The sequence below is a fragment of the Ananas comosus genome, linkage group 11 (assembly GCF_001540865.1).
Source record: "Ananas comosus cultivar F153 linkage group 11, ASM154086v1, whole genome shotgun sequence".
NCBI classification, from domain to species: domain Eukaryota; kingdom Viridiplantae; phylum Streptophyta; class Magnoliopsida; order Poales; family Bromeliaceae; genus Ananas; species Ananas comosus.
Window position 1 is genome coordinate 7,289,900 of NC_033631.1, and position 22,032 is coordinate 7,311,931.

The following is a 22,032-nucleotide window of genomic DNA, read 5'->3' on the forward strand; positions in this document are numbered from 1 at the left end:
GGCATAAAGTAGCATAAGAGTCTAAAAGGCATAAATATAGGCATGTCGTTTGTCCCTCATTGTGCGAGAGCAACCAAAAGTTGGCGATTTACAACAGAGCCAAGATACCAACCGATAGCATACGATATGTTAATAACAACACAGGACATACTAGCTCATTTCAAAGGTATTTACACCATGAAACAATACAAGCCCAGAAATTCGGTAAAGACAATTTAAAGTGAAATCCAATGTTTTTTTGGGGCCAACAATGTTGAAGGAGTGGCGAATGAAGGCACACTGATCGACGGGCACCATTATATGCACCTAGGGAAGTAGATTTGGCCAACATAGCCCCCGGCCATCGCCCTTCTCACATTTGCTTCAAACATCCTAGGGTTGTCGCGTAGGACGGCAGCAGCATCATGATTCAAGGGGTCCTCATCGTTCGGTTGCTGCAGATAAAACAGAAAAGGTAAAATTAGAATTAGCATCTTCAATTCTCTATCATGTAAAAATTTACATGAAAAGTTAAAGTTCGTTCATAAAAGTGACAGAAGAGATGTCCGTAGACTTCCTCAGTGTTCGTCATTTGAAATAGAGCCCCTGGAGCTTTACCTTTCAAGCTGACAAACCATCAATTTTCTCTCACTTTGTTTCGTTTATTTTAGTTCAATTAGGAATTCCATTGAACTTAACAGTAGCAGTTTCATTAAATTTAAAAACTCTGTCCACTTCTTAACCGGTAGAACTGCGGATAGCCAATAACTAATGGGTAGTAATATTTAATGAAATCCCCAATTCAACTAACAGAAAGAGTACAAACCAAAACAAGCAAAAGTTGAATAGTCGATAGAAGATAAAAGTTGATTGGCCTATTTTAAAATGGTAAATAGTTGAGGGGCTTACAGTATATTTTTACTTATAAAAAAAAAATGTAAAGAGAATTTGATCTGAAAAGACAATATGGCAAGGTCGTGCATACAATAACTAATCAAATATATTTTGCTTAAAGTAGTAATGCAGCTATAATTCTGGCGCTTGAAAGAAATGACAATATATCTGTGCTCAGATGCTACCAAAAACATAAATGGGACAGAACAGATCTTTTGATGTAAAAAAAAAAAAGCAAACTGTAGCATGAAACACTCAGTAAAAATGTGAGAGAAAGCAATATACTCAATTGCTGCAAATATTTTTACTTAATGAACTACATTTTCCTTCTAAATTTGCTATTGTCAATGAAATAAGTGAACGAGAGCAGTGGTCTCAGAGTTCCTATTAACTTAATAAGATGGGTTATGCAATAGTAAATAATTAATTTCAAAGTAAAAGATATAGAGGTTGAGAAAAAGGAGATTGCCTTCAATTTGCTGGACTTAAATTGAAGCTTTTATTTCAAATACTAATGTTTACTTAAGCTAGCATTAGACAGATCACAGTGTTTAGCCATTTCCTTCTGAACTGGCTACATACTCTTCAAGTGCTAATGTCTTCATTTCCTATTGGGATTGATTAAGCACTTAGGGAATTTATTTTCGAGCTTGAAATCATGTAAATGCATCGAAGCCTCCAAGTTCAGCAATCATTTATGTCAGCTTTAACCTCAATCAAAAGAAGCCCAAGTACTAGCGCCTTTGCTTTTTGGACTAGCTAAATACTTGTGCCTAAGCCGATACATGCTAAGTTTGGTCCCAGTAAGCATCCGAAAACCCAAAACAGTCCTCATGTTCTTAAAACTAAGGGATCAAAATTCAAGACAAATAGTAACTAATTAGACCGACATATCCCTAAACTAAAGAGGCTAATCCAAAAACAGTCATGTTGCCAAATAGAACAGTTAAAATCCAAACAAACACTACCAGAATACATGGAGACTGCACATTACATGACATAGCAATATACAATACATATCGAATATAGACACACCCGATACACATTCTGTAACACCCCAATAGTCCCACGCCGGATGGAAAAGAGATTCTGATTTAGAATATAAGGCCACACACCTTAATAATAATAACTGAGTTTAAGCATTTTGAGCCAACGGTTTGAGTACAACGAGGTATTATTATTAGCGGGTCGGATCGTTACATTTGGTATCAGAGCCAAATACCAGCCGGACATATGAGAGCTAAGTAGAGATGTCAACGGGTCGGATTCGGGGCGGATTTTTAAAAACCCGAACCCGAACCCAACTCCAAACCCGAGACCCGAACCCGAACCCGAACCCGATGGATTTTAAAAATCCATATCCAAACCCGAACCTGACCAAAAATCCAAACCCGAACCCGAACCCGAACCCGAAAATTTGAACCCAAAACAATTATTTCTTTTTTCAATATTTCAAAATATATTATATTAAATCTAAATTTTTAAAATACAAATTCAAATATAACATCAAATTTTTTTATATATATTATATATAATACAAAATAAATTCGGGTTCGGGTCGGGTTCGAGCCGGGTTCGGGTTCGGGTCGGGTACAATCAAAATCCATATCCAAATCCATATCAGGTTTCTATTTTTTATATCCATATCCGAATCCATATCCATATCCATCGGATATATCCGTTTCATTCCGGTTCGGGTTCGGATAAAATTTCGAGTATCCACACCCATTGACATCCCCAGAGCTAAGTGCTATACGGGGCAAAGTGCTGCACCACGGATTTGATAAGAGCCACCTCTTAAACTCATAGGAGCACCTCTAAAATCTCACACTGCCTGGTAATCTGGTCTATTTGTCTGTGGTTCGGGTTTGGACTTGACGAGGACGTCAAGATCTAAACGGGGGAGTCTGTAACACCCTAATAGTCCTACATCGGATGGGAAAAGGATTCTAATTTGGAATGTAAGGTTACACACCCTAATAATAATAACTAGGCTTAAGCATATTGGGCCGGTGGGGTTTGCGTCCAACGAGTTATTATTGCTAGCGGGTTGAGTCGTTACAAAGTCAATAAATGTCAGAAACGGCCACAAAGTATCGGTATTTGCATAAAATGCAAAATGTGGCAGGATATGCAGGGTATATGCAGGACAGACAGGAGCGATACGAAAGGAGATGGCTGGATAGGGGATGATCATTCATAAATTGATTTTGGTCAGATCATTTTCTAATCAACTTGGACGCATAAGTTATTAATTCATTATAGAACAAAAATAGTCAATAACCGTCTACTTTTGCCCTGTCAAGTTATTGCTTTGTATTTCCATAAACCAATAACTTTCAATGCATTATTACATAATTACCATAAAATAAAATTATATATTTTAATCATATACCCCTTTGTATCATATCCCATGTTTTGAAAATTTATTGTATCGTAGCATGGGCATTGTGTTTTATCCGTATCAAGTATCCATGTCTATGCAACATAGCACTGCATCTATATAGACAACCACGTAACTTCGCTCAACAACCAAATTGAAATAGAATGGCACACTACCAACTAAGCACTCAAAAGGACCAAACAGCACCTAATATCAGAGGATAGCTACTGGTAGACTCATGAATGTACTAATAGTCATGAAATTGAATAAATCGATGCACAAAACTACCATTCTTTACTGCAAATAAAAGCAGCAATAATTATATCATATTATGTATGCACCATCAAGGCACACCCACAAGAAGTATGCACATCAAAGAAGCAGAATCATGATCGCACATTGAGCAAATTAAAAAGAACATTCCAAATAAGTCAACTAAATTCCCCTAGTTATCAATAGAAAATCAATCTCCGTTCCAATCAAGAAAAATCTGACAATAGAGGAACTTGCCATGCATGCTAAGATAAATTAGAGGATGTAGTACTCTACCTACTTTCCCAAAGCTTAGGAGAAAGATGGCAACAGTGACGGAGTGAAATGACAGTTGTCTTTCATTTCTCGACCAACATGACTTACAAATATATGCATTTGTGAAAATGAACCCATAACATAGAAATAAAACAGAATCATGATTCTATGTAAGCTGATAAGAAACCGAAGATAAAGATAACCGACAGAATGTTAAAAACCATGATTTCAAACAGAAAAAAGACCAAGCAATGGCAGGTCTAAACCTGGCACAAGCTGATGAAGATTTGGGGGCAACTTTACCATACGAGGTCCAGGCCCATTTTATGATTCATCACATAGGTAAGCAAAGGATGGGAGAGATTACTAAAAGAAGCACCTTAGGTTAAGGTTGAAGTTTGTTCTTAGAGCTTGCATTAAAAGATTACTTAAAGAAGCAGGTGACACATTAAACTGCTGGAATCAAGATGGATAAATAAGATTACGCAATTGGATTCTTATTTACAGCATTTTTAAGAAGCCACATAATTGTCACATAATTAGCTTAATGACACTTAAAGGCAAATTCCAAGAAAAAACCAGACTTGAGGTAGTAAGTGCCAAAGTCCGAACCACAAGCTGCCAACAAAACTGGGCTATGACAGGGGATTATTCAAAGTTCTCCATATATACAATGTATTCAGATTTGTAGCAACCATACAGCAACCCAAATTCCTGTTCGGAAGGTATATGCTAAGCTTGGAGTCACCAGCACCTTCTGAAGCTAACTATTTTTTGGGTGTAAAATCCCTCAAGCACACAATATCTAGGGATCAAATTAAATAATTCTTTTTCATCTTCCAACCTGAACCTTTTAAAGGGATGGTGATTTACAGGGTCTTTTCTTCACCATCATCAATCTATTAATAGCTTTCTTTTGTTGAGATTACTGTGCGGCAAAGACGACAAAATCTTATTATAAATGCATTGCAAAATAAAAATTTCGCATTTTATACGCACAGAAGTCTCTTAGATAACAAAAATAACAATGTAATTACCATGCTATAAATTTGCATAGCAGTTGCTACAAACAGTCTGCCAAGCTAGGTTAGTTCTTGGGTCAATTAGCCATCCCAGCATCAGAGAGGCCGTGCCAGCATACAAAATCAAACATTAAACATATCTAAATGATTATTTACTTGCCGCACAGTAATCAAACATTAAACATTAAACATATCTAAATGATTATTTACTTGCAACCTTATATACATATAATGCATTTTTTTCATTTTTTCAACCAATCTTATGAATGATTATTTAATACATTTTATATTAAGTGTTGGAAGGTTTAACTTCAGTAGTGTTAACAGATCATTTCTCCTTAGTTACTATACAATTTAATTGGCAATTAACTATGGCTGGAAGAAATTGAGGAGCATGAGTGGCATTCCTTAGTTGTTACACTTAATTACCAAATATTAGATCTTAGATCTCAGTAGCCAAACCTAGATTCTTCCCAAAGTTTGATCTTTGAGATATTTGTTATTATACAGGGCATAGATGTCAGTTACCAAGTCAATATACTTTCTAATTAATGAATGATGAGTGGCATGCACACCAAAGTTTTACTTGGAGTGTTATTTCTGAAGACCCTATCAAATTGTCGCTTTTCTCACTAATTTTTCTTTATTAATTTTTACAACATTTTTTTATGTTTGGCCTCCTTCCTTTCTACAATAGCTTCATCTCATATGGTGAATCCCATATAACAAAAATTCCACTGTTTCAGTCCTCGAGATGGCTCTCTCTGTGTCTCTCTCAGAACATGACGGGAAGATAGATTATTCACTCCCATTCCCCATTCTGGTACAAAAAAAGTATCTACCCTTTTTTCCCCTTCTTATATAATAGTTTCCATCCTTGATCGACAGGTAGGATGATTGCTCAATTCGGGGAAAGTAAAGGTAACAGTGCTAGCTCTTTTACCTAGAATTGTCTACTCTATTGACTTGATTTCTTTTCACTTTTATTCCAATATTTCTAAATTATAAACAATATAGTTATCTTTATCACCACTTTTATGTTTTTAGAAGAAGACAGCGAATAGCCGACAACATGGCAGTCACTATATGCACATGGTGGACTTGATTTTTTTAATATTATATATTACTAATTTATTACTAGTTTACTAGTCAACCAACTACACAAAAGGATAATAAGAAAGCATAAGGTCCTTAACAATAATAACAAATGGTTGTAGCTAAATGAAGATCACAAAAAGTTAAAAAGTTTGACATAGTATCAAAAGACAAATTAAAAGAGTAAAGATGTATGTAATTAAACTTCAACATTTCAATTGTCATCATCATTACACAAAGAAGAAGAAGAAGCAGAAGAAGAAGAAGAAGAACAAAGAAGAAGCAAAACAGAGTATAAGAAAAAACAGAGACGAACAATAACAACAACACCAGAGAAGAAGAAAAAGAAGAAAATTAGAGAAGAAGAAGAAGACGACGAAGAAGAAGAAAGAAAAAGAAGAAGAAAAGGAAGAAAAAGAAGAGAAGGAAGATATTGAGTCTTAAGATCGATTTAAAAAACGAATGTTAAACCCATTGGTAAGGATTAAAGTGCCCATCGGCACGGGCCATATCCACCATGCCGCATCGTACCAACAAGATATCAGCACGATACAACCCCCGTGCCGATGGCACAACTCAAAACCCTTTATTCTTGAAATTAGTAAGTAATTTTCTCAATAAAGCTTAAAAGATTTGATAAAAATACATAATAAATAATTGGCATATTTTATTGCTAAAGAAAATAATTATTTCATGCCATTACGTGTTGGTACACATAAATTTTTTTGACCGGCACTCATTGGCATGGCCCGGCACGCACCATGCCATACCGTGCCGGTAAGTTTCCAGCACAACCCCATGCCACGGCACTTAATTCCTTGCCCATTGGCACATGGCGGCCGTTTTTTCACCACTTCATGGCGGCCGCCATCCCAGGCGAAACCAGCAATATTGGCCTGCTTTGTTCCAAATTACCATAAAGACACGCTATGCAAAAAAGCATAGCAGAGACAATGCAAATCCGCCACAGCGGCTGCCAGGAGTGTTATTTAAAATAGAGCCTAACATATGATGCATACTGTTGCTTATCAGTTGTTTTCATACCCTACAATACTGTTGTTCATGTTGTCCTGGTCAGGACAGCTTGACCTTGTCGGTGTGCTGCGCCCACTGGAAAACTTTATAAGTTTCTCACCCTACTGTCTTTCAAGTGCATTGGGTGAGATAGTGCAACATAGAGTGAGGACACGTGTCGATCAGCCTACTTTGGATAGCCCCCCGTTTTTGCATTTTGGAACTTTGGGAAATGTAACCTTTTAGAAAGATGAAAATGTAACTAAACATATAGTTCATTTTAGATGTATTTGAAACTGCCGTGTTTCATGAACTTTAAAAGCTTCTCAAAAGTTGAAATTATATTGTTCAGGAACTCTTTGTATTTGTAACAGGTGCTTCGTGCTCCGACACCATGCACGTACAAGAAAAACTCTCTCCACATGGCAGGTCGCGCATCTGATTAGGCTTCCGTGACAAAGCATGAGAGTTAGAATTTTTTATTCAAAGTACTATAATAAAATTTATAATTTTGACAATCTTAGTAGGAGGAAGTTATATCATTCTGTAAGTTTCACAAGAGTTTAAATTTTTCACTCTAATAATTTCGTATTTTCAATCATATCACTTAGAAACAAAATCTTTTCCATGAAAGAAAAATTCTCAATAGATTTCAAATCAACATTTTAGGTACATGGCTTCAAATGAGGTTATGTAAGGCATACGAAACTAAAAAATGTGGTTAATCATATTATATTACTTAAATTATCTTGGATATGAAAGTAGCCAACTTTTGGTAGAGAAATAAGAGTTTGGTCTGGAATTGCTATTGACCCCATGAATAATGACAATGATAATAGTCTTAGCATGAGGTCCTTCTGTAAGTTATCATGTAGTGTGTACTATTAACCAACCTAGCAAAACAATAGTTTAGAATACATAATAGAAAATAATTAATTTTCTAAGCTAACACTACTAATTTTTTTTTAAGCTATCCTAAATATAGCAACAAAACAAGCAAGATTCCAAAACCATGCATTTGCACAGGTTACTTGCTAGCAAAAAGTTGAGAATATTCAAGCAAAGCAGTATAGCCACTTCAAACTTTAAAAACCATCTTATTGTCGAATATCAAAATATATTTGTTCACTTGAATTTTAGTGATCCATTCTAATACACCCCCTCACATTAAGTGCAATGGTGGGATGCATTTGCCCTGGACCCATTAAAGTGACATGCATTTGTAATCCACCCTTTCACTTCAATTCCCATATGATGCATTGCAGCACACTCTTTCGCTTGAAGTTCATATTTTGTTGAACCAACACAAATGTAAAAATTAATCGAGTGATGACCATTTAGAATTTAGCAATTTAAATGACAAACTAGCATTCTATACAGACATACTGTATAATATAGTGTATCCAAAACCTAAAAGAGCAAGTATCGAGGTGATATATGGTTACAAGATCATCAGATCTTAATCAACAAAAGAAGTGATTGTGGATGTGATGAATTGGTGATGATTTCCTGAATTGTAAAACACAAGGTTCAAAATGCTTAGGGCCTGTTTGGCGCCTTTCCTGCATCTACTTTTAGCAGCAGTAATCTAGTAAAGCGTTTGTCAAAAAGAAAATACAAAGCTTCTGCTACAGGGGAAAGCAGAAAAGAAATTCCGAATCTTAAAAATTAAAGTTCCAATTCGTTTTTTTTATTCTGCTGCAGAAAGCATCCAATTATATTATCCTAATACCATGTCTTACACAACTTTATCAAGGTACACCCTCTAGTGAGGTCAAACAAGCCCTCACACATAAACATTCATGTCAACTATTTCACAAAGTAATAGAACAAATGAAACTTGGTATAACAACTTACATGATTCACATTAAAAAGGAAAAAATGTAAGACGAAGATTTGACTCTATAGTAGATAAGGCAACACGAAAAGAATGGAATATGCTGCTAAATCTAGAGAATGTAATCAAGATCATTATCAGATAAATGAATTTAGCAGAAAAAAAAAAAAGAAGTACCGAAAAAAGAAGATTCAAGCCGTAAATTATAGTGTTAATGTTGAGGACGGGCTTCCAATCTTCACGCAAAATATTCAGGCAGACATTCCCTTCCAAGTCAATATTGGGGTGGTAAACCTGTTTGGATACTTATTATTAAGTAGATTTGACAACAGAAAATCAAAGCTGCTAGAGCCACTATTGGGAAGCAAGAGAACAAATAATAAACAGTCAAACCGAAGGTTATACCTTAGTCTTGCACTTGACCTTAGGTGGCTCGTGAGGATAGGAAGGAGACACTTGGAAAGTGAAAATAAATGTTCCACCCCTACAAAATATTGAGGCAAAAATACATAAGATCCAAGCAAAACGTTATAGACTAGCACAGATAAGAAGTCAGATAAATGTTAAAAGTGATGCCATTACATCATTAAGATTCAAGAAAATACACTAAATTTAATAGTTTGGTCAGATATATGGACAGGGAGTAAACATAAATAGATAGGAACTGATTGAAGCATCCACAAAAAGAACAAATAGGAAATCAAGAATTCCCCAATTATGTTTACAATGCGACAAAAGGCAAAGGAAAATTAGTAACAGGTTTAAAGAACACTTACAAGTAATATCCTTCATCTGGCCGAATGCTGATCTCAAAGTTCATTAGATCATCCTTTCCATTGGGAAAGGAAATGGTTGTGGTCTTAGGTAGGTTAAGCTCACTAATATCTGAAAAGTACAAAATATCAACAGTCAACTACAAGTGTTTGCACCATATATTGAAGGAAAATGAAATTAAGAGGCTGAATTAAGAACATGCAGAAACCTTATAAAACATTGAAAACAGAAATACACAAGATCAGCAATAGTACAACATAATAGAGTTGCCAAAAAATTATATTTATGCAGGGATGAAGTCATGTAAAGACCAGGGGAGCAATGTGTCAAGGACTTAGAAAAAATTCTGCGCAGCCCGGTCCCTGGCCCAACTCCGCAAGCGAAAACGGGTTGAACTGGGTTGTCAAGGAGGCCCGAATCTAGCCCGCTGTGGGAAACTCAAGGGTTGCAAAACTGTCAAGAGTTATGGTGTGACCTTGGGGCTTATGGCTCATTATTGCATGAGTTAGTGGGTGTGTTGTGTGGCTAGGTTCATTGTATCCTTAGGCCTATAAATAGTGGGGTTTGGCTAAAGCCAAGACACACAAGAGAAAGTGTGTATGTATGTTGTAATTCTCTTTTCTAAGTTGTGGAGTACTTAGTTTTTTGAGTTAACCTCTGCCTCTCTCTCTCTCTTGTTACTTCCCTTTGCACACTTAGTCGTAGGACGTGAAGGTCGGGGCTAGCAACAGGGACAAAGGCTTGTCCATCTTTGCGAAAAAAGGTGGGCGCCGCACGGGCTTTGCGAACAAAAACGCTAAGTCCGTGACAGTTGGTATCAGAGCCGGTTCGAGCGAGGAACCATGTCGTCATCCGATGCGGGAGTTATTGACGCTGGGGGTGAACCTCCAAAGCAGCCCTCCAAGTGGGGCAAGAGCAAAGAACCGCGAGCAATTACGAGGGATTCTGCGACATTGGAGGACCGCCTTGAGCTGTTGGAGGACATAATATCGAAAATAGATGAAAAGTACACCGAAATAGCTGATTCCTTTAACTCTTTTAACGACGAGGTTTGCAGCATGGAGGAAAGCGTCATTACTGCCATGGTGACCTTTCGAAGCGAACTCGAAAAGCTTCAGGGCAACATGACTAGTCGTGACGAGGAGCGAAAGAACCTGATTGAGAAGCTCGTTGCTCGAGTCGATGAGGTCGAGGACCTCAAGACGAGAGTGGCAATCCTTGAAAAAGTGGTAGCGCGTGGGCATGAACCGCAAAAAGAGTCTATTTCAAAGGTATGTCCCTGAGCCTCAAAATTTCAGGGGTACCCTCGACGAAAAGGAGATCGACAACTTTCTGTGACACATAGAGCGCTACTTCAAGGCGCTGCGACTGGACAATGAAGAGGAAAAAGTCCAGGCTGCGTCCATGTACCTTGCTGATGACGCGATGCTGTGGTGGCGTCGGCATTCTGCAGAAGCCGAGAAGGGCCAATGCAACCTGAAGACGTGGGAGAACTTTGTGCGCGACCTCAAGGCGCAGTTCTACCCGAGCACGTTGAATATCTTGCAAAAAAGCAATTACGACGGCTCAAACACACTGGGACGCTCAAGGAGTATGTCAAGGAATACTCCAAGTTGATGTTGTCCATCGCCAACATGGCAGAGGAAGATCGCTTATTCTTCTTTCTCGACGGGCTCCAACCTTGGGCAAACAAGGAGCTTGTGGGGCGCGACATCAAGGACGTGGCCTCCGCAATTGCCTTGGTGGAGGAACTGCCCGAGTACGAGCGGGCAGATCCATCTCGCAGCAAGGCACCCAAAGCGAGCAAGGCCAAGGGTGGAGAAGACCGCCGCAACCAGAAGGAGCGCAGGGGCCGAGAGAGGGGTCCTATGCCGCCGCCGAAGAAATTGACGTGCTACGTCTGTGGCGAGAACCATTGGGCGAGGGACTGCCCAAAGAAGAAGTTGGTGAATGCTGTCCAAACTGAGCAGGGCGAGGGCAACGCGGAACCGACGAAGATAGGCACGCTCAGGCTCGTCAACGCGGTTCAGGGGCTGGCAAGCAGCAGCAAGCCCCTCAACAAAGAGCTTCTGTATATCGATGTGACCCTCAACGGCAGGGCCACACGAGCATTGGTGGACACGGGAGCCACTCACAACTTTGTTGCCGAAGTGGAGGCCAAACGGATAGGCCTTCCCCTTGAGAAGGATGCTAGCAGGACCAAGGCCGTCAATTTTGAGGCGCAACCTGTTGCGGGCGTGGCCATTGCAGTGGGACGTTGGAGAGGCACCTCAAACTTCACCGCCGCACCCATCAACGACTTCCAAGTCATACTAGGTATAGACTTCTTGGCTTCGTCGAAAGCGGTTCCGATGCCATACCTTGGGGCCTTAAGCATCATGGACGAGACAGCCCCATGCATGGTCCTAGCCAGCTAGGAGAAAACGGTAAGCGCCCAGACCCTCTCTGCCTTGCAGTTGCGAAGGGGTGTGAACCGTGGCGAGATGACTTACCTTGCGGCCATCCGCGAGGTAAGTGGCAAGGGCCTCAAGGAGGGCATTCCGACAGAGATTGCGGCGGTCTTGACAGATTTCCAAGATGTTATGCCGAAAGAGCTGCCTAAGCAACTTCCACCTAGGCGGGAGGTGGATCACACTATCAAGCTTGAGCTAGGAGCCAAATTGCCAGCGAAAGCGCCATATGGAATGGCCCCGCCAGAGCTCGAGGAGCTGCAAAAGCAGTTGAAGGAGCTCCTCGATGCGGGCTTCATTCAACCGTCGAAAGCACCGTATGGAGCAACAATTTTGTTCCAGCGGAAAGGTGACGGAAGCCTGCGGCGTTGTATCGATTACAGAGTGCTCAACAAGATAACTGTTAAAAACAAGTACCCTATTAAGTTGGTTGCAGATCTCTTCAACCAATTGGGCAGAGCAAAGTACTTCACCAAACTCGACCTTCGCTCTGGGTACTATTAAGTGCAGATTGCGGAAGGAGACGAGGAAAAGATCACATACGTGACAAGGTACGGGGCCTATGAGTTCCTTGTTTGCCGTTCGACTTGACGAACGCGCCAACAACCTTCTGCACACTCATGAACAAGCTGTTCCATTCCTACATCGATCGCTTTGTGGTGGTGTACCTCGACGACATCGTGATATACAGCAACACCTTGGAAGAGCACATCGAGCACTTGCGAACCGTCTTCCAAGTGCTGCAGGAGAACCAGTTGTTCGTGAAGGAGAAGTGCATATTCGCAAAGGAAGAGGTGCACTTCCTGAGCCACTGGATAGGCCAAGGCCTAATTCGCATAGACCAGCGGAAGGTGCCAGCCATCTGCGAATGGGAGACCCCAACGACGGTTTTCGAGTTGCAGTCTTTCCTTGGGCTCGTCAACTATTACCGCCGCTTTATTGCAGGATACTCGGCGAGAGCAGCCCCGTTGACGGATCTGCTGAATAAAAACCACTCGTAGGTTTGGACCTCTCAATGCGCAGAGGCATTTGAGGACCTAAAGCGAGCGGTGACGGAGGATCCAGTGCTGCAACTATCCGATTGCAGTCGCACCTTTGAGGTCCATACTGATGCCTCTGACTTTGCCATTGGCGGTGTCCTCATGCAGGATGGACACCCCATCACCTACGAGAGCCGCAAGCTCAACGACACCGAGCGGCGTTACACTGTTCAAGAGAAGGAAATGACCGCTGTGGTGCATTGCTTGCGAACCTGGCGCCACTATTTGCTTGGGAGCAAGTTTGTGGTGCGCAACGACAATGTTGCCACGAGCTCCTTCTAATCGCAAAAGAAGTTTTCGCCTAAGCAAGCAATGTGGCAAGACTTCTTGGCGGAGTTCGACATGGAGATGCAATATAAGCCCGGGAAGGAAAACCGCGTGATTGATGCTCTCAGACGCAAGGCTGAACTTGCAGCCATGTGGCAGCTCCACGGGACGCTCCGCGATCGACTTCGTTCAGGATCCAACGAGGACCCTATCGCTCAAAATTTGGTGCAGCTTGTCAAGGAGGGCAAAACGCAAAGGTTTTAGCTGAGTGACGGGCTGCTCCTCACCATGGGGCGACGAGTGTACGTGCCCAAGTGGGGCAACCTTCACCGCGAGCTCATCAAGGAGTGCCATGACTCCAAATGGGCGGGCCACCCAGGTCAGAAGCGAACCTTGGCGTTGCTCGAGGCCGCCTACTTTTGGCCGTGGATGCACGAAGACGTTGAGGCCTACATGCGAACTAGCTTAGTGTGTCAACAAAACAAAGTTGAACACCAGCGACCTGGCAGACTCCTCGAGCCTTTACCTGTGCCTAGCCGTCCGTGGGAGAGCCTCTATGAATTTTATCTCCGCCTTGCCAAAAGTAAGGGAGCTTGGGTCTATTCTTGTAGTGGTTGATCATTTTTCCAAGTACAGGACCTTCATTGCTGCACCGACCGATTGTACGGCTAAAGAAGCGGCACGCCTCTTCGTCAGCCACATCGTCAAGCTTTGGGGGATCCCCACGAGCATCGTGAGCGACCGCGACCCCAGGTTCACTGGTAAGTTTTGGACCGAGGTGTTCAAAATCTTGGGATCCTAGCTGCTCTTCTCCACCAGTTTTCATCCGTAGACGGACGGGCAAACGAAGCGGGTGCACGCTTTGTTGGAGTACTTGCGACACTATGTGAGTGCCAACCAAAAGGATTGGGTGCATCACCTTGATGTCGCCCAGTTTTCCTACAACTTGCGGCGCAGCGAGTCTACATGCTGCAGCGCCTTCAAGTTGGCGATCGAGCGGCAGCCACTCGCCCCTCATACAGCTGCTGCAGGAGAGCAGTTCCGCAGCTTAGTTGCTCTTCAATTTACCACTAACTTACAGAAAAATGGTGAAATTGCAAGAGCAAACTTGGAGAAAGCAGCGCGACGGATGAAGAAGTGGGCTGACGAAAAGCGGCAGCCTCGGGAGTTTGCCGAGGGAGACCACATGATGGTCAAGTTTCAGCCGCAGCAGTTCTAGGCCTTGCGGAAGGTGCACAAGGGACTGTCGCGCAGTACGAAGGCCCATTTACCGTCGTCAAGCGTGTGGGCAAGAAGGACTACAAGCTGCAGCTGCCCGCGAACCTCAAGATCCACCCCGTCTTTCATGTCAGCAGGCTAAAGCTGTACCATGAAGACGCGAAGGATTCGAGCCGCAGTGTGTCGCAGCGAGCACCTGCGACCATGGTGACTTCGTTTGACAAACAAGCAGTGTCCATCCTGGACACTCGATTCATTCGGCGCCGTGGAGTTCCGCCGAGTCCTGAGTACTTTGTGAAGTGGAAGAATCTCCCCTACGCCGATGCTAGTTGGGAGAAAGCGGATACACTTTGGCAATACCAAGCGCTCATCGACGAGTTCCAGAAGCAACGCGCGACAAGAAAGCCTACGCATTAGGTGAAGGAGGGTGTCAGGGACTTAGAAAAAATTCTGCGCAGCCCGGTCCCTAGCCCAACTCCGCAAGCGAAAACAGGTTGAACCGGATTGTCAAGGAGGCTCGAATCCAACCCGCTGTGGGAAACTCAAGGGTTGCAACTCTTGGATTTATGGCTCATTATTGTGTAAGTTCGTGGGTGTGTTGTGTGGCTAGGTTCATTGTATCCTTAGGCCTATAAATAGTAGGGTTTGCCTAAAGCCAAGACACACAAGAGAAAGTGTGTATGTATGCTGATGCTGAAATCCTCTTTTTCTAAGTAGTGGAGTACTTAGTTTTTTGAGTTAACCTCTGCCTCTCTCTCTCTCGTTACTTCCCTTTGCATACTTAGTCGTAGGACGTGAAGGTCGGAGCTAGCAACAGGGACAAAGGCTTGTCCATCTCTGCAAAGAAAGGTGGGCGCCACACAGGCTTTGCGAACAAAAATGCTAAGTCCGTAACAAATGGCCCTTCAAACATTACAGATATTGTATGTATACCCTGCAGATATATATTTGCCTAGGCATCACGGACACGGATACGAGACACAAAACATGACACGACTCGAACATGACAACTCAGTAGCTCCAAAAAATACAGACATGGACACGACAAGGACACAGCTAATAAAATACTTTTTTTTAATATAATAAATATATTTATTAGGTACAAAATACTAATTTTGCGAAAATATTCCTATATTTTCATAAGGATAAAAGTTAATACGATTTTCATTGATAATTCATGTATTTTAAGAAAAAAAGCTCTCCACCATTCATGATTTATTTCAATCATCCTCAAAGAGTCCAAATGCATTTCCCAAAAAGCCAAAAAATTTCCCATCTAATATTGTGTATGCCATCGCCTCCGAGGTCTTTTGCGACGGTAACAACGGCGCCGCCTTCTCTTCCGATGTCAGCGCCATAGGAGAAGCATTTAAAGCGAGTGCGAATGAGAGCGAAACGAGCGGAGGCGATGAAGTCGTGGCCGAGATAGTGCTTCCTGTTGCTCGTGAGGGTGAGAACGAAAGCGCTTCCAGCGAGGGCAATGGCTACGATAGAGGGGGAGAGAGAGGTCGTGACAACAAAAAAAATTATAGAGAGGAAAAAAATTATAATAAAAGATAAAAATAAAAAATATTTTTTTCCTACAGGGAAGACCAAAAATTATAGAAAAAAAAGATGAAATTGCACTGTTAAAATAAAGTTATATTATTTTAAAAAACTTTTACACTGTTTTATATGAAAGCTGCACTATTTGAGACAAAACTTATACTCTTTGAGATGAGAGCTACACTTTTTAGGTAAAACTTGCACTGTTTTGGTAAAATTTACACCATTTTTCTTTCTCTTCTTCCTCCTCCTTCCTCTCCGTTTTCTCGTACTTTTTATACGCCTATCCTGGGTCAACAACGCGCGTGGAGGCAGAGGGGAGCACAACGACACCACCTCGCCTCTACCCTCCACTGCGCCCCACGCATCGGTGGGGGCAGAGGCTAGGCGGGGAGTGCGCTGGCACGAGTAAGAAGTACCAGCAGGACGTGTCGTGCTCTTGCCCGTGCACCCCTCAGAAGGGAAAGGCAAGGCGGGGAGTTCGCGCCCACGTTCGCGCACCCACCGCCCGCGCACCTCTTGCGAGGCGAAGGCATGGCAGGCCGCCACCACTTCTACCTTTGCCGCTCTATTCTTCGACGTCACCGCACTCTCCACCGCCTCCACAGCGCGCGTCGTCGGCCCAGGATGGACGTATAAAAAGTACGAGAAAATGGAGGAAAATGAGGAGGAAGAAGAGGACAAGAAAGAGATGGTGTAAATTTTATCCAAAGAGTGCAATTTTTGCCTAAAAAGGGTCATTTTTATTTCAAAGAGTTCAACTTTCATATAAAAACAATGCAAAATTTTTTTAAAACAATGTAACTTTATTTTAACAGTACAATTTCATCTTTTTCTTCCTTTTTCTATGATTTTTGGTCTTCCCTGTAGGAAAAAAATATTTTTTATTTTTATCTTCTATTATTCTGATTTTTTTTCATAATTTTTTTGTTGTCACGGCCTCTCCCTCGCCCTCTATCGCAGCCACCGCCCTCACTGGAAGCGCTCTTTGGAGAAGCGCGGGGACATTTTCGTTCTCACCCTCATGAGCAACAAGCACTATCTCGACCACGACTTCATCGCCTCCATTCGTTCCGCTCTCATCTGCACTCGCTTTGAATCCTTCTCCTCCGACGCCGGCATCGGAAGAGAAGGCGGCGCCACCGTCATTACCGTCGCAGAAGACCGCGGAGGCGATGGAGGTGAGTCGGAGAGAAAAAAAAAGAACGTAAAGAAAAGAAGCGAGGAAGAGAAGGCAGGGGCCACCCTGTTGCCGTCAAGAAAGGTCGCAAAGGTAGTGAAGGGTCGGAGAGAAAAAAAAAAAATAGCGTAAAAGAAAGGAGAGAAAAGAGAATAAGGATATTTTGGTCAGTGTTCTGAAAATTTGGACCGAATCTGCAAAATTCAAAATAGTAGCCTAGTTTTGCAAAAGCTAAAAACTTGTGGATTTTTTATGCAAATTCATACAAGCTTTTTTTATTTTTACCCTCTTATTAAATGGGTATCGACAGATTCGACGCCTCACCTCGCAATGCTCACAACGCTCCTTTCCCATTTTATTTTAAAAGGACATGAATTGGAATGTCCTATTCATTTTTGTTCTTAAGGGACGCAAAATGGACATGCATCCATGGCACGTCTGCGTCGGACGTGAGTCCGACGGGGACGCATGGAGTTTTACCCCGAGTCCGTGACTTAGATATCTGGCCTATAAGAGTAGTTTAGTATTTACAAGAATCTATTTAGGGCCTTTTAGGAAAATGAAAAAAACCCTAAATCAATGACTACCAGCCAAATCTCCTTTCAAGTCTGGAGCACAATAAGGCTTCAGGCACAGGGGCCATTTTAAACTTGCGCATCAGAGCCATTTTAAACTTAAACTAAACCACAACTAATAGCAATCTGTCTTCCATTACCAATGTAGTTGACTTATGCCTTTATAATAAAGTGCTTGTCTTCCCCTCCATCTACAGTATTGTTCAGTCCCACAAACATAGAGCGAGACCACCAAGAAATATCCTCCAACTTATCACTTACTAGTTAAGGAACATACAAAGGTATAGTACAAATAGTTGTAGATCATATGAGGATGTTTTTATCTTTTGAAAACATATTTTCCAAAGTCGTGGAATGTTTATATCTTTTCAAAACATATTTCCCAACATCATAAGCACTTTAATCCATGCCTTAAGAGGATTTCATTCCTTCCAATTGCCCAAACACGTTGGCAATCTTGATGACTAGAAACATGCTTCAACAAGTGCTACTAAGACTTGATCGGTCAAAACTAATAAATCCTAGGACTATCAACAACTGGTAAGGGTGTGGAATCTTATATGTACAAAGAGAAGCTTTGAGAACTAAAATAAAACGAAGCTATATAGTCCTAAAAGTTCTGGAGGTTAAGCTCAGTCATCAACACTATACTTTGGCAATGAAAAAGCTCCACAAAAGCATTCTAGAATATTTTCAAATGCTACACTAACATTTCTTAACATGACTTCATACAGTAATTTAAATCTTAGGAATACGTTATATCAAAATCTAAGAAATGTAAAGCAAAGACCCAGAGGACATACCTAAATAATCTACATAGTAATAAAACTCCTTCATACCATAAATAAATTATCTTTCTTGGATAACATTTTTATGCCTTACTACGTTTCACAAAGCAACAGCAATCAAAAATATATATCCTCAATCACAAAAAAGGAAAATTACATTGCAAAATAAAGCAAGATCTTCCCCTCCTCTTATGCTATAACAAGAATTATAAAGGATCACAAATAAACTTTAAATTTCTCCAAATTTATATTCAAAGCCGAAATCAAACATTTAATGTATTTCAATTTTGTGGGGCACAAAACATTATAAAGCAGTGGTTCACGCCAAATTAGGAATAAGGGTATCAACTTGTTGAACCAGATATTGCATATTTACATACATGCAGTGTTATAAAGCAAAATTGGATATTGAATCATTGAACTACAAATAAAAAGAAAATCCGTTGCAACACCCTAATAGGGTTTAGTGTTTAAGGTTGGAGGACTTTAATGGCACAAATGATTCACTAAACAAATGACAAAAGCCACCACAATGGTTAGTTTCATAATCCCTAGAGCAACAACTAGTTAATAACTAATGCCAATGAGTCCGACCCTACAAGTCCCATGAAAGATAGAATCATAGAAAATACATGACCCAAAGATTTTAGTAGCATCTAAACATCAAAGAGCATTGCTAACAATTCTACGATAGTGTACCTTTATGCAGGCGTAATTCCCCTGCACTTTGTTTCTTGATGGGAGCCCTTCCAGCGGCATTTGCTGCATCTTCCCTCTTCTGTCCCTTTATTTTAAAAAGGTTTATCATTGTTCTGCAAAAAGATCAAAAGGATGTATGAATACCACAATAGATAGATAAATAGATGGGTAAATTAATCTTTTTTTTTCTTTTTTTCTCTCTTTATTGTCTCCCTTTTCTCTACTTCCCTGGATATCCAAAAAGAGCATTAATCCCTCTTGAATGGGACAGAAAGAGATAGACGTTACATATATAAACTGTTTCAGTCAATAATTCATCCATTACAAACATAACTAGTGTACAGTTATACAGTAAACCATGTTCGGCTTCAATAGCGCATTCTCTGATTCTATGATTGGGAATGTATGCACCAAATGCGCCTGCTTTCATGATTTAGAGCTAAAAAAGTCTGTCAATTCGATGCTACAAAATGACCATGGAAAACTCCGGTAGACAAACATCTTCAGGAGAACTTCCCAATCACAATTCGTTGAACAAGCCAAGCTCTAATATGCTTTCCAGTTCTTCTGAAGCTCCAAAGCAGGAAAATCGATGCTTTTGGAGATCGCATGCCCAAACTAGCCCTAACAAGCGCCATGAATCAACATCTATTACCAGATTTGAGAAAACCACAAACGAAAAACAAGCATACCACTGAGGAATAATCAAAAAGCACAACTTTATCAAGCATGGCAAGATCAAACGAGGAAAAGAGAACGACAACGGGATCGGGGGCGAGAAAGAGGATCAGAAGAAGCGCTAAGTAGGGTTCCGGTTTGGGTTAGGGCTAGGGTTTTACGGCTAGATCGTCGCCCACCGGAGGCGGCGGAGATCGGAGAGAGGGAGAGACGTACCGATGGAATCGGGGATCGTCGGAGGCGTTGGCCGAAGATCGGGGAGGGCGATCGGGGCTCGAAGGCTAAAAGAGAAAGAGACGAAGAAAGGAGCGGGCCGGTGAAATTGGCAACGTAGGAGATGGATTTCGACCGGTTTGCGACTGCAATTATTATAGCGGGGTGGATTTTGACGTCACGGCGTCTCGGCTGTAAACTTGAAATCCCAAGATAGCCCCCCTCCGGAAAACGCGTAAGCAGGAAGCAGTCACATTATTAATAGGATTAATTTCATACGAGTTCCTACAAACACCATAAATAGAAAATATATTTTTGCAAAATTTAATTTTTATAAATTATTCTTGTAAAAATTCTAATATATTCAGATATATTCTTATAGTTAGGATTTGTTAGAGAACTATTAATTTTTTAACATTAGAGTTGTGAAATAACTATTTTGCCCTTACCCTCTTTCTCTTCCTCTTCTCTTCCTCTTCCTCTTCCTTTTCGGGCTGTGGGACCGAACGGCGGCGGCGGAGACGGCGCTTGCGGAGCTAGTCGGGGTTGCGGCCAACGAGGACAAGGAAGAGGCAGAAGGCGAAGGCGAAGGCACAGCCGATGCCGTCGGAGGCGCCCGTGACAACGGCCCACGCGGGCACCACGACAGCGACGACGATCAAATCATCGACAACGACGACGAAGAAGAAGAAGGAGGAGGAGAAAAGGAGGAGAAAAATGAGAATATGAAGAAGAAGCAGGAGAGGAAGAGGAAGAGGAAGAAGGGTAAAAATGTTACTTTACCTTATTAACTAATCATGGTTAAGTATTTTAACAGTGGTTAACTAGATTTTTCTAACGGATATTAACGCAGGAACATATCTGAATACATTAGGGCTTTTGCAGGCATAACTTATGAAAGTTGAACTTTGCAGAAATATATCTGCTATTGACAATGTTTGCAGAAACTTGTATGAAATTAACCCTTATTAATAGTAGTGTAGGCAGCCTATTATGACTAATCGATTCCGTAAAAATAAATAAAATTAAAGAATAAACAGCAACAATTGTAATAAAAAAATGTAAGAACAAAAATATATAAAAAAATTATAAAAATAATAAATTATATTATAACAGCAGTAAAAGTTGAGAATTAAAATATTATATAGCTTATAATTCAAGCAAAAACTTATAACTAATTAAAATTTGAAGACTAAAAATATCATATGCCTTATAATTTTAGCAAGAAAATATAACTTATTAAAATTCGAGAACTAAAGTGTCATGCGTCTTATAGTTTGAGGACCAAAAGTGTAATTTACTCTTTTATATTTTAATTTTATTCCACATGAAGACAGAGTTGAGCATCACTCGGTTTTTGTTCAATTAGTAATTTTATTCTAGAAAAGAATATGTTAAACTATCTAATAAATTTTAAAATGCCTAATTATTAAAATTAAAAGTCTAACAATTATATTTTGGATATTCTAAAATATTTTAAATGTGAAATTGATCGTTCATCAAACTATAAATATAGACTATAAATATGGTATTGAAGTTTGATATTAAATCAAAGTAAAAAAAATACAGAACTTTTCTAAATTATGAACGATTTTAAATTAGCTATCCAACTTTTCAAAATTTTATTTTTACTATCCAACCTTTTTATATGTTAGATTTGAGTCAGTCATTGATACTTTGATTTCAAAATTTGAATGCATTGTTTAACTTTATAGATTTAGCTAGTATTATTTCATATAATTTTCGCAACTAAATTTATTAAATAAGTAATTAACTTAAACTCCATGAATCTCTCTTTTATTTTTTTTTACACAAGTTATATCTAATTATATTATAAAACTAAAATTTATATT

General features: G+C 40.4%; 1 protein-coding gene across 1 annotated transcript; it reads right to left on the reverse strand.

Annotated features, from left to right (window-relative positions):
- Positions 1-20,341, reverse strand: LOC109717664 (NEDD8-conjugating enzyme Ubc12). Its single transcript, XM_020243534.1, has 6 exons — positions 20,183-20,341; positions 19,289-19,401; positions 9,529-9,637; positions 9,158-9,236; positions 8,930-9,046; positions 1-434 (listed from the first exon to the last, which is right to left on the reverse strand). Exons 2-6 carry the CDS (start codon positions 19,395-19,397, stop codon positions 297-299), a joined length of 552 nt encoding a protein of 183 aa, XP_020099123.1. The 5' UTR covers positions 19,398-19,401; positions 20,183-20,341; the 3' UTR covers positions 1-296.

What these genes read in the sequence shown, in the direction of transcription:
- LOC109717664 (XM_020243534.1), bottom strand. Translation starts at nt 19,397, where the DNA reads ATGATAAACCTTTTTAAAATAAAGGGACAGAAGAGGGAAGATGCAGCA. An exon ending in CCAGATGAAGGATATTACTT is followed by an intron (nt 9,237 to 9,528) that starts GTAAGTGTTCTT and finishes AATATTTTGTAG; the next exon opens with GGGTGGAACATTTATTTTCA. An exon ending in AGGTCAAGTGCAAGACTAAG is followed by an intron (nt 9,047 to 9,157) that starts GTATAACCTTCG and finishes GTATCCAAACAG; the next exon opens with GTTTACCACCCCAATATTGA.